This window comes from Bombina bombina, chromosome 10 (genome assembly GCF_027579735.1).
Source record: "Bombina bombina isolate aBomBom1 chromosome 10, aBomBom1.pri, whole genome shotgun sequence".
In the NCBI taxonomy this organism is placed as follows: domain Eukaryota; kingdom Metazoa; phylum Chordata; class Amphibia; order Anura; family Bombinatoridae; genus Bombina; species Bombina bombina.
The window spans coordinates 138,414,490-138,428,197 of NC_069508.1; the positions used below are offsets into that span (position 1 = coordinate 138,414,490).

The 13,708-nt window shown below is 35.9% G+C and overlaps 1 protein-coding gene across 1 annotated transcript in view; it reads right to left on the minus strand.

Annotated features, from left to right (window-relative positions):
• Positions 1-12,360, minus strand: part of TNNI3K (TNNI3 interacting kinase) — a 587,433-nt gene extending 575,073 nt beyond the window's left edge. Inside the window, exons 1-2 of the mRNA XM_053693350.1 lie at positions 12,169-12,360; positions 8,529-8,637 (exon numbers count right to left, since the gene is read on the minus strand). Coding sequence (XP_053549325.1) covers positions 8,529-8,637; positions 12,169-12,208 — 149 coding nt within the window. The 5' untranslated portion in view covers positions 12,209-12,360. The remainder of the gene's footprint in view (positions 1-8,528; positions 8,638-12,168) is intronic.
• Between the last annotated feature and the right edge of the window lie 1,348 nt (positions 12,361-13,708).

Genomic DNA, 13,708 nt, shown 5'->3' on the forward strand with positions numbered 1-13,708 from the left:
CCCAGGTGCTGAACCAAAAATGGGCCGACTCATAAGCTTACATTCTTGCTTTTTCAAATAAAGATACCAAGACAACGAAGAAAAAATGGATCATTGGAGTAAATTAGAAAGTTGCATATAATTACATGCTCATTCTGAATCATAAAAGTTTAATTTTGACTAGACTATCCCTTTAACACTGATATATTCCAAACGGTCATTGGTCATTTGTAACTGTCTCTTATTGACCTCAGCAAAGAGGGAAACCTAGGTTACAACATGGCAGCAACACCCATTGTTTTATAGACACTAAAACTTATTTTTTGCAATATTTAAATAACTAATAGAATTTAAAAAAAGAATGCAAATAATTCTCAGTTTAATATTTGCTTTGGATACATCAATGTATTTAGCATTTATTTAGTGTTTTATGTCCCTTTGAGTTAATGAAGTGATTTATGTGATTTTAAAGGGACGCTAAATTCAAATATATATATATATACTATTATCTATGTGTACAAACACAATTTAAATATGTTGAGATTTATTTATTTTTGCCTTACAAAATATGAAGTAAAAGCTGGTTTTATTTAAATTTAAACTAATATATCCATATCAGTTGGTCTTGCCCTACTAATTCTTACCTTTTTGTGCTTCCTACTAATGCATAATGAATATTACCAGGAAGTGCCTATTAGAAATGTGCATAGACCAAAAATGTGTCTCAGACTAATCATTAAAAAAATTGTTCCATCCTAGGGCCTAGATTTGGAGTTCGGCGGTAAAAGGGCTGTGAACGCTCCGCGGGCTTTTTTCTGGCCGCACCATAAATTTAACTCTGGTATCGAGAGTTTAATCAAATGCTGCGTTAGGCTCCAAAAAAGGAGCGTAGAGCATTTTTACCGCAAATGCAACTCTCGATACCAGAGTTGCTTACGGACGCGGCCGGCCTCAAAAACGTGCTCGTGCACGATTCTCCCATAGGAAACAATGGGGCTGTTTGAGCTGAAAAAAAACCTAACACCTGCAAAAAAGCAGCGTTCAGCTCCTAACGCAGCCCCATTGTTTCCTATGGGGAAACACTTCCTACGTCTGCACCTAACACTCTAACATGTACCCCGAGTCTAAACACCCCTAACCTTACACTTATTAACCCCTAATCTGCCGCCCCCGCTATCGCTGACACCTGCATATTTTTTTTAACCGCTAATCTGCCGCTCCGTAAACCGCCGCAACCTACGTTATCCCTATGTACCCCTAATCTGCTGCCCTAACATCGCCGACCCCTATATTATATTTATTAACCCCTAATCTGCCCCCCTCAACGTCGCCGACACCTGCCTACATTTATTAACTCCTAATCTGCCGAGCGGACCTGAGCGCTACTATAATAAAGTTATTAACCCCTAATCCGCCTCACTAACCCTATCATAAATAGTATTAACCCCTAATCTGCCCTCCCTAACATCGCCGACACCTACCTTCAATTATTAACCCCTAATCTGCCGAGCGGACCTCACCGCTACTATAATAAATGTATTAACCCCTAAAGCTAAGTCTAACCCTAATACTAACACCCCCCTAAGTTAAATATAATTTACATCTAACTAAATAAATTAACTCTTATTAAATAACTTATTCCTATTTAAAGCTAAATACTTACCTGTAAAATAAATCCTAATATAGCTACAATATAAATTATAATTATATTATAGCTATTTTAGGATTAATATTTATTTTACAGGCAACTTTTTAATTATTTTAACCATGTACAATAGCTATTAAATAGTTAAGAACTATTTAATAGTTACCTAGTTAAAATAATAACAAATTTACCTGTAAAATAAATCCTAACCTAAGATATAATTAAACCTAACACTACCCTATCAATAAATTAATTAAATAAACTACCTACAATTACCTACAATTAACCTAACACTACACTATCAATAAATTAATTAAACACAATTCCTACAAATAAATACAATTAAATAAACTAGCTAAAGTACAAAAAATAAAAAAGAACTAAGTTACAAAAAATAAAAAAATATTTACAAACATAAGAAAAATATTACAACAATTTTAAACTAATTACACCTACTCTAAGCCCCCTAATAAAATAACAAAGCCCCCCAAAATAAAAAATTCCCTACCCTATTCTAAATTAAAAAAAGTTACAAGCTCTTTTACCTTACCAGCCCTGAACAGGGCCCTTTGCGGGGCATGCCCCAAGAATTTCAGCTCTTTTGCCTGTAAAAGAATAAATACAATACCCCCCCCCAACATTACAACCCACCACCCACATACCCCTAATCTAACCCAAACCCCCCTTAAATAAACCTAACACTAAGCCCCTGAAGATCTTCCTACCTTGTCTTCACCATACCAGGTTCACCGATCCGTCCTGGCTCCAACATCTTCATCCAACCCAAGCGGGGGTTGGCGATCCATCATCCGGTGCTGAAGAGGTCCAGAAGAGGCTCCAAAGTCTTCCTCCTATCCGGCAAGAAGAGGACATCCGGACCGGCAAACATCTTCTCCAAGCGGCATCTTCGATCTTCTTCCATCCGGTGCGGAGCGGGTCCATCTTGAAGCAGGCGACGCGGATCCATCCTCTTCTTCCGTTGTCTCCCGACGAATGACGGTTCCTTTAAGGGACGTCATCCAAGATGGCGTCCCTCGAATTCCGATTGGCTGATAGGATTCTATCAGCCAATCGGAATTAAGGTAGGAATTTTCTGATTGGCTGATGGAATCAGCCAATCAGAATCAAGTTCAATCCGATTGGCTGATCCAATCAGCCAATCAGATTGAGCTCGCATTCTATTGGCTGTTCCGATCAGCCAATAGAATGCGAGCTCAATCTGATTGGCTGATTGGATCAGCCAATCGGATTGAACTTGATTCTGATTGGCTGATTCCATCAGCCAATCAGAAAATTCCTACCTTAATTCCGATTGGCTGATAGAATCCTATCAGCCAATCGGAATTCGAGGGACGCCATCTTGGATGACGTCCCTTAAAGGAACCGTCATTAGTCGGGAGACAACGGAAGAAGAGGATGGATCCGCGTCGCCTGCTTCAAGATGGACCCGCTCCGCACCGGATGGAAGAAGATCGAAGATGCCGCTTGGAGAAGATGTTTGCCGGTCCGGATGTCCTCTTCTTGCCAGATAGGAGGAAGACTTTGGAGCCTCTTCTGGACCTCTTCAGCACCGGATGATGGATCGCCAACCCCCGCTTGGGTTGGATGAAGATGTTGGAGCCAGGACGGATCGGTGAACCTGGTATGGTGAAGACAAGGTAGGAAGATCTTCAGGGGCTTAGTGTTAGGTTTATTTAAGGGGGGTTTGGGTTAGATTAGGGGTATGTGGGTGGTGGGTTGTAATGTTGGGGGGGGGGTATTGTATTTATTCTTTTACAGGCAAAAGAGCTGAAATTCTTGGGGCATGCCCCGCAAAGGGCCCTGTTCAGGGCTGGTAAGGTAAAAGAGCTTGTAACTTTTTTTAATTTAGAATAGGGTAGGGAATTTTTTTATTTTGGGGGGCTTTGTTATTTTATTAGGGGGCTTAGAGTAGGTGTAATTAGTTTAAAATTGTTGTAATATTTTTCTTATGTTTGTAAATATTTTTTTATTTTTTGTAACTTAGTTCTTTTTTATTTTTTGTACTTTAGCTAGTTTATTTAATTGTATTTATTTGTAGCAATTGTATTTAATTTATTTATTGATAGTGTAGTGTTAGGTTAATTGTATGTAATTGTAGGTAGTTTATTTAATTATTTTATTGATAGGGTAGTGTTAGGTTTAATTATATCTTAGGTTAGGATTTATTTTACAGGTAAATTTGTTATTATTTTAACTAGGTAGCTATTAAATAGTTCTTAACTATTTAATAGCTATTGTACCTAGTTAAAATAAATACCAAGTTGCCTGTAAAATAAATATTAATCCTAAAATAGCTATAATATAATTATAATTTATATTGTAGCTATATTAGGATTTATTTTACAGGTAAGTATTTAGCTTTAAATAGGAATCATTTATTTAATAAGAGTTAATTAATTTCGTTAGATGTAAATTATATTTAAGTTAGGGGGGTGTTAGTGTTAGGGTTAGACTTAGCTTTAGGGGTTAATCAATTTATTAGAATAGCGGTGAGCTCCGGTCGTCAGATTAGGGGTTAATAATTGAAGGTAGGTGTCGGCGATGTTAGGGAGGGCAGATTAGGGGTTAATACTATTTATGATAGGGTTAGTGAGGCGGGTTAGGGGTTAATAACTTTATTATAGTAGCGCTCAGGTCCGCTCGGCAGATTAGGGGTTAATAAGTGTAGGCAGGTGTCGGCGACGTTGAGGGGGGCAGATTAGGGGTTAATAAATATAATATAGGGGTCGGCGGTGTTAGGGGTAGCAGATTAGGGGTACATAAGTATAACGTAGGTGGCGGTCGGCAGATTAGGGGTTAAAAATTTTAATCGAGTGGCGGCGATGTGGGGGGAGCTCGGTTTAGGGGTACATAGGTAGTTTATGGGTGTTAGTGTACTTTAGGGTACAGTAGTTAAGAGCTTTATGAACCGGCGTTAGCCAGAAAGCTCTTAACTCCTGCTATTTTCAGGCGGCTGGAATTTTGTCGTTAGAGCTCTAACGCTCACTTCAGAAACGACTCTAAATACCAGCGTTAGAAAGATCCCATTGAAAAGATAGGATACGCAAATGGCGTAGGGGGATCTGCGGTATGGAAAAGTCGCAGCTGAAAAGTGAGCGTTAGACCCTTTAATCACTGACTCGAAATACCAGCGGGCGGCCAAAACCAGCGTTAGGAGCCTCTAACTCTGGTTTTGACGGCTACCGCCGAACTCCAAATCTAGGCCTAAATTTGTTATTCTCCAGATTTGGTTTGTCTTACATTTGTTAAAAAAAATGTGTTTTAAAGATATATTCTTCTTTAAATAATTCATTTCAGATTCTTTCAATAAATCTATTTTCATAGTTTCTTTTTTTTTCTTAGTTTTTTTTTCAATTAGAGAAGAACACATATGCACTCAACACACAAACATAAACACATACATGTTGCACAATAATGCATACAAAACACAAAAATAAACTACCTAGTAACCAATGAGCATTAACAGAAAGTATTTATCATTAATTAGTGGAAAGTATACCAATGAGAATTAGTGGAAAGTATACCAATGAGAATTAGTGGAAAGTATACCAATGAGAATTAGATGAAAGTATACTAATGAGAATTAGTGGAAAGTATACCAATGAGAATTAGTGGAAAGTATACTAATGAGAATTAGTGGAAAGTATACCAATGAGAATTAGTGGAAAGTATACTAATGAGAATAAGTGGATGAGAATTAAGTATACCAATGAGAATTAGTGGAAAGTATACTAATGAGAATTAGTGGAAAGTGTACTAATGAGAATTAGTGGAGAGTATACCAATGAAAATTAGTGGAAAGTATACTAATGAGAATTAGTGGAAAGTATACCAATGAGAATTAGTGGAAAGTATATTAATGAGAATTAGTGGAAAGTATACCAATGAGAATTAGTGGAAAGTATACTAATGAGAATTAGTGGAAAGTATACCAATGAGAATTAGTGGAAAGTATACTAATGAGAATTAGTGGAAAGTATACCAATGAGAATTAGTGGAAAGTATACCAATGAGAATTAGTGGAAAGTATACTAATGAGAATTAGTGGAAAGTATACTAATGAGAATTAGTGGAAAGTATACTAATGAGAATTAGTGGAAAGTATACCAATGAGAATTAGTGGAAAGTATACTAATGAGAATTAGTGGAAAGTATACCAATGAGAATTAGTGGAAAGTATACTAATGAGAATTAGTGGAAAGTATACCAATGAGAATTAGTGGAAAGTATACCAATGAGAATTAGTGGAAAGTATACTAATGAGAATTAGTGGAAAGTATACTAATGAGAATTAGTGGAAAGTATACTAATGAGAATTAGTGGAAAGTATACCAATGAGAATTAGTGAAAAGTATACCAATGAGAATTAGTGGAAAGTATACCAATGAGAATTAGTGGAAAGTATACTAATGAGAATTAGTGGAAAGTATACCAATGAGAATTAGTGGAAAGTATACTAATGAGAATTAGTGGAAAGTATACCAATGAGAATTAGTGGAAAGTATACTAATGAGAATTAGTGGAAAGTATACCAATGAGAATTAGTGGAAAGTATACCAATGAGAATTAGTGGAAAGTATACTAATGAGAATTAGTGGAAAGTATACTAATGAGAATTAGTGGAAAGTATACTAATGAGAATTAGTGGAAAGTATACCAATGAGAATTAGTGAAAAGTATACCAATGAGAATTAGTGGAAAGTATACTAATGAGAATTAGTGGAAAGTATACTAATGAGAATTAGTGGAAAGTATACCAATGAGAATTAGTTAAAAGTATACCAATGAGAATTAGTGGAAAGTATACCAATGAGAATTAGTGAAAAGTATACCAATGAGAATTAGTGGAAAGTATACCAATGAGAATTAGTGGAAAGTATACCAATGAGAATTAGTGAAAAGTATATAACTTATAAAGCTGTATTATTTGCAATTTTAAAAAAAAAAATTAACTTCACTATTTTAACTCCTAGTGTTCACATCTAGCCTGTGAATCACATGTAAGTATTTACTAATTTTTAATTAGACTTGTGGGGGCATTTTAGAGGAGTCAACCTCTTTGATTAAAAAAAAAACACACCAAAAAAACACCTTTTTAAAGCAGATTTTACTTTGCAGAGTGAACTACAATATTATGCTGAAGTTGTACAATAAACTATTAACTTTATGCATCTTTAATGTCCACACAACCTGCTGTCAGAATATCTGGAGGTCCTATGCATATGTATTTGTCTACCATACTGTACATGCTCCAAGAACCGATGACATGGTTTGATGTAATCAAAATTCTAGCCATTGGAGATGATGAGTCCACACTCATGATAAAATCTGAAATGCTTTAAAAAAAAGTCCACTACAAACTTCTCCTACATAACAATGTACAGACTTAGAAGCTACACAGAAATTGTGTCTGTGTCTCTTTTTTGAGGTTAATATGTACAATTACTGTTTTATAGTCTGCTTGATAATCAAGCAATCTAAGTTAAACTAACACATATTTATCAATATGCAAACAAATATTTTAACAAATACATCAAAATGGTGAATTAAAGGGACAGTTCACCCAAAAAAATTCTACCATTTAAATTGTTCCCAATGATCCATTTTACCTGCTGGAGTGTATTAAATTGTTTACAAGTAGCTCCTTTACTCCTATTTTGGCCTTTGAAATAGCTGATTTAGCTTGTGGTTTCCCAACCTATACTGAAAGTTTTGATACTGGAGTCTCAGCTATTGAATATCCTAAGTAAACACAGCCAGCAGAAGAAATGACACTCCCAGTGGGGTGCAGTTCAGAACAGACAAACAGCACACTACCTGGTGCAGGTGGTAGAGGGCCACTGCAAACACCTCTCAATGTATCCACAACAGCAAGGGTCCACAGCATCAAATAAAGAGGAAAACTTCTTGTCTTTATGTCATTTATTTAACTTTTAGCTTACAAAAGCATGTAGGCACACAGCAGCAAACAAAAAGCAATGTTTCGGGTTATTAGCATGATTAAGGGTGAATAACGCGAAACGTTGCTTTTTGTTTGCTGCTGTGTGCCTACGTGCTTTTTTTAAGCTAAAAGTTAAATAAATGACTAAAAGACAATAATTTTTCCTCTTTATTTGGTCCAGTGGGGTGCAGGATAGTTAAGAAATAAAATGATAATTTTCCATTGTTCTCTATATGTATTGAGCTTTAGTTTTCCACACAAATATAAGATAAGGAAGCAAGTGTGTGTACACAAAGTGATAATATAATGATATATGATATTACCTAGGCACAAAACCTGCTACTTCATATACACAAATAAACCTGAAAATGTAATTTCTCATACATTTTATACGCTGCAACTGGTATAAGTTATTGAACATACATTAATATAAAACAATTGTACAGTGTACTCCCCCTTTAAAGGGACATTCCAGCCCAAATTGGAATCCACATGGATGCATTTCAGTTTTAAATAGAAACATTTTTGTAATATACATGTATTAGCAAAAATGCTTCTAATAAAAGCTATAGCTCTTTCAAAAGTGTATATAAGTATGCACAGTGCACCAGCATTTTATATACAGAGAGCCTAAGGTGCTTGTACCATTTGGTAATTACTCAATTTGTTAATTGGGGACATGATACAAGCCCCACTGGCTTTATGAGCAGCTGTAGTATTTAACATGAGACTATCTAGTTATGCTTCACATGCACGTGCAGAGAAAAATGTTAACACTAAAATTATGAAAGTTTTTACTAGAAGCATTTTTTGCCAATAAATATATACTGTAAATATGTTTATATTAAAAGATGCACTTCATCTATGTACATTTTAATTTTGACCGGAATGTCCCTTTAAGGGAAAAAAAAGAAGGTGTACATATGGGTGGGATAACCTTACCTGAAAACTTTTTTAAGTTCTACTAATTCCTTTTCTTTAATTTGAAAGTCTTCTTCAAGTCTTTCAACAATAACTGCATAGGACTCACTAACCTTTTTCTTCCATTCATCTAAAGCAAAACAAAATGATGAATGATTAAGATCACCAGAATCCTGTATAATAAATGGCCAAGTATGTTTGTCAGATGCAGTCATGCGCAGTAGAGACTGCACGTGACAAACATACCTGGCCGTTTGGATCCTGACACTCAGCACAGAGCAAGGGGGGGGGGAAGGGCCAAAGAGGGGGGGAGAGGGCCAAAAAGGGGGTGAGAGAGCCAAAAAGAGGGGTGAGAGAGAGCCAAAGAGGGGGGAGAGAGCCAAATAGAGGTGGGGGGGAGAGCCAAAGAGGGGAGAGAGAGAGCCAAAGAGGGGGGAGAGAGAAAGAAAAAGAGGAAAGAGAGCCAAAGAGGAGAGAGAGCAAAAGAGGGGAGAGAGCCAAAGAGGGAGGAAAGAGAGCCAAAGAGGGGGGAGAGAGAACAAAAGAGGGGGCAGAGAGAGCAAAAGAAAGGGGGGAGAGAGAGAACAAAAGAGGGGGCAGAGAGAGCAAAAGAAAGGGGGGAGAGAGAGAGCAAAAGAGGGGGGAGAGAGCCAAAGAGGGGGGAGAGAGCCAAAGAGGGGGGAGAGAGCCAAAGAGGGGGAGAGAGCCAAAGAGGGGGGAGAGAGCGCAAAGGAGAGGGTCGAGAGAAAGCAAAAGAGAGGGGGGAGAGAGAGCAAAAGAGAGGGGGGAGAGAGCAAGGGGTGGGACCGCTGTACTGCAAAAAATGGCCCGTGTACACAGGCTTTAGGACTAGTATTAAATAATGCATCATTTAATGCATCATTGTTTTAAAGGTTTTATGTATAACATGAACTGTGGGATCTACAAATTCTGAATAAAAGAGGTATTTACTGGCAATTCATTAAAATTTTAAACTTTATTTTATGTGCTTAAAGGGGCATGAAAACCACGTTTTTTTCTTTCATGATTCAGAAAGAGCATGCCATTTTAATCATTTTAATTTGATAATTGAAGTAAATTGGAAACTTTTTAAAATTGTATGATCTGTTTCAATCACAAATAAAATAAAAATGGGTTTCATGTCACTTTAAAACATTATCACTTCATATAGTAAAACATCAATCAAAAAGATAGGACACGTTACGGCTAACGTCTTAGTCATAGATGCTGTTGCTATAAAACATTAAAGGGACACTGAACCAACATTTTTTCTTTTGTGATTCAGATAGATGCAATTTTAAGCAACTTTCTAATTTACTCCTATTATCAATTTTTCTTCGTTGATCTTGCTATCATTATTTGAAAAAGAAGGCATCTAAGCTTTTTTTGGGTTTCAGTACTCTGGACAGCACTTTTTTATTGGTGGATGAATTTATCCACCAATCAGCAAGAACAACTCAGGTTGTTCACAAAAATGAGCCGGCATCTAAACTTACATTCTTGCATTTCAAATAAAGATACCAAGAGAATGAAGAAAATTTGATAATAGGAGTAAATTAGAAAGTTGCTTAAAATTTCATGCTCTATCTGAATCACAAAATATTCTTTTTGGGTACAGTGTCCCTTTAACCATAAGTTTAAAATACTAGCACATACTGGATTGGTTAAAGGGACATGAAACCAAAAATGTTTCTTTCATGAATCAGATAGAACATACAATTTTAAACAACTTTACAATTTATTTCTGTGATCAAAATTGCTTTGATCTCTTGGTATCCTTTTTTGTAGGAGCAGCAATGCACCTTTGGGAGCTAGCTGAACACATTGTTAGCATATATGTGTAGCTACCAATCACCAACTGACTTCCAGAAGTGCATTGATGCTCCTGACCCTACCTAGGTATGTGTTTCAACAAAGGATAGCAAGAGAACAAAGCAAATTAGATAGAAGAAAATTGGAAAGTTGTTTAATATGATTTGCTGTATTTAAATCATAAAAGTTTTATTTTGACTTTACTGTCCCTTTTTAGACTAACCACATGAACTACCAATGTATAAATAAACACATTTTAAGAAGGGCTAAAACAATAAGTACATAAATGACATTAAAGGGATAGGAAAGTAAACATTAAAGTTGCATGATTCAGATAGAGCATGTCATTTAAAGACACTTTTAATTTCACTTCTATTAACAAATGTGCTTTGTTCTCTTAGTATCCCTTGTCGAAAAAGAATACTCACATATCCTACACTAGTTGCTGATTGGTGCCTGTACACATTTGTCTCTTGTTATTGGCTAACTAGACGTGTTCAGCTAGCTGCCAATGTTCCTTCAGCAAAGTATAACAAGAGAATGAATCAAATTTGACAATAGAAGTAAATTGGAAAGTTGAATAAAATTATATGTTCTGTTCGGATCACAAAATACATTTTTGGGGTTTCTCCTTTAACCCTTTGAGTGCTAATGACGGCTCTGAGCCGTCACAGAGTTTCCCACTCTGGTGCTAATGACGGCTCAGAGCTGTCACTAGCACTCTCCCACCCGCTCCTACCCCAGTGATTGTGCCTGTAGAGTGGCAGGCATCGCCGGGGCTTCCCGATTTGCGTGGTGATGTCACGCGCAATAACGTGATGACATCACCATGCAACTTTATTTATACTTAAAGGGACAGTAAACCCCCAAATTTTCTTTTGTGATTCAGATAGAGGGTACAATTTTAAACAATTTTCCAATTTACTTCTATTATCTGATTTGCTTCATTCTTCAGATATCCTTTTTTGAAGAAACAGCAATGCACATGGGTGAGCCAATCACACAAGGCATCTATGTGCAGCTACCAATCAGCAGCTACGGAGCCTATCTAGATATGCTTTTCAGCAAATTATATCAAGGGAATGAAGCATATTAGATAATAGAAGTAAATTAGAAAGTTGTTTAAAATTGTATGTTCTTTCTAAATAATGAAAGAAAAAAATGTGGGTTTCATGTCCCTTTAACAATGTTAAGTATAGGAGATGGGGACATGCTGCTTAGAAGCCTGTATCTCAGGCATCTAAGCAGCTACAGACCCCCAAGGCCCACCGTTGGAAAGGTAATCGCCTAACCTTTGCAGCAGTGTAAGTATTGGGGGTCTTAAAAAGTAAAAAAAAAAACATTGTTGAAAAAAATAAAATAATAAAAACAACATTAAAAAAATCTTAGCACCCAGGTGGAAAAGTGCTTAGCACTCAAAGGGTTAAAGATGTCGTATATCTAAGCAGCAGTGTCTAAATGTATCAAAGATACATGTTTCTAGTTATAAATCACAAAACAATTGACCATAAAAACCTGAAATCAGCAATTAAAAGTACCAATTTAGGATCCACATATCATAATATCCAAATCTAAGTTGACTCTAAAAAAGCATATAGACTTATAAACATAAAAGAGTTCATATAAATCCAGTTATTATAAAATAATGTATATAAATATACAGAAAAGAGACTCACAATAACATAAATGCTATTTTTGATGGGTAAAGTTTACAGGACAATAAAAAAACAGAATCTAAAAATTCTGATCATTTACTTTTCACAGTTACGTTTATTTAAACATCAACAATACAAAACGTTCTATAAAAAATTTAAATTTTCACAATAGACGAAAAAGACAAATACTTTACCGGTACAAGTTTGTGTTGGTCTAGACTTGTAATTCCCCATTTCCCTTCTTGATTTCAACAAAGGTTTCTCAATAATATGACTGTGTCTGAAAGAACTCTGTACTAGCAGCTAAAAAAAAACTACTTTGAGAGCCCCTGTCTAAAAATAAACTATGTATCATTTGGAATGTCATGCAACAATAGCATAGCACAAGCGTGTTCTACCAAGTGTAAAAACAATGACAATAATCAGTTTATGTAAAATATACTACAGCATATGACCTGGAATTTATTCAACTGCTTGTTGTTTTTTTCCTTCACCAATGCAAAAATATGATTAGTATTCTTATAGAATTGCTAGCACAAATTTTATTTAGGGTAATAAATGTCATATAAATATCAGTTTAGATGCAACAGAACAAGCCTTTTTTATCAACACTTGCAATTAATCTATATATCATTCAGTTTAATAACTGATTTAGTATTCATTCATTTAATGACATGATGAAGTGATACATGCCAAAGAAAGGTTTATGTTTTTCAATCAGGACTTGTCTAATGTCTAGTATTTAAGCTTCTTTAATAAATCAAACAGGTTGAGATCTGTATTTTCCATAGGTAGAGAAATAAGATTAACATACATTAAATGCAAATATTTGCTGTTTTTAACATTATTTTTTTTATTAAAATATGTCGGACATTAATTCCATGGTAGTATTTCAGGGAAGTTTCTAACCATGGCATATTTATTTATTTTGCAATGCAAAAACATTTCTCTGAACCACTGTTTTTCAAACCTGTCCTCAGGCCTCATTTTGAGGATATCCAGAGGCGTAACTAGAATTCACAGGGCCCAGGTGCAAGAATCTAAGAAGGGCCCCCACCCATCCACCCCCCACCCCCCCAAATGAAAAAAAAGTGAATTTGATACATAGCTTTTTTTTAAACATTTAACACAGAAAAAAAATGTGAATCAGATTACGTCTGCAAAAGGAGGTACCCTGTGCCCACAGTCTGTGAGATGGTCTGATCCCCTATTACTGTATATAGTGACAGTGTTTAACCCGCCAATACTGTATATAGTGAGTCAGTGACACAGTCTGTAATCTGCCGGTGAGATGACTGGCCTGACCCTACCCACCCCAGTACTTTATAAAGTGACCACAGTAGTCTGTGGCATGGTCCAGCCCCCCGTACTGTATATAGTGGTACTGTATAGTGACACTGTTTACCCCCCCCCCCCTTGCTGTAGTAACAAGGTCTGTAATTTGCTGGTTCCACAAACACACACACACACATAAATACACACAGTCACATACATACATACATACACACACACATACATGCATAAATACACACAAAGTCACATACATACATACACACACACATACATGCATAAATACACTCACAGTCACATACATATACACACAGTCACATTATACATGCATACATACACACAGTCACATACATACATACATACATACACACACACACATACATACATAAATACACACAGAGTCACATACATACATACACACACACATACATGCATAAATACACA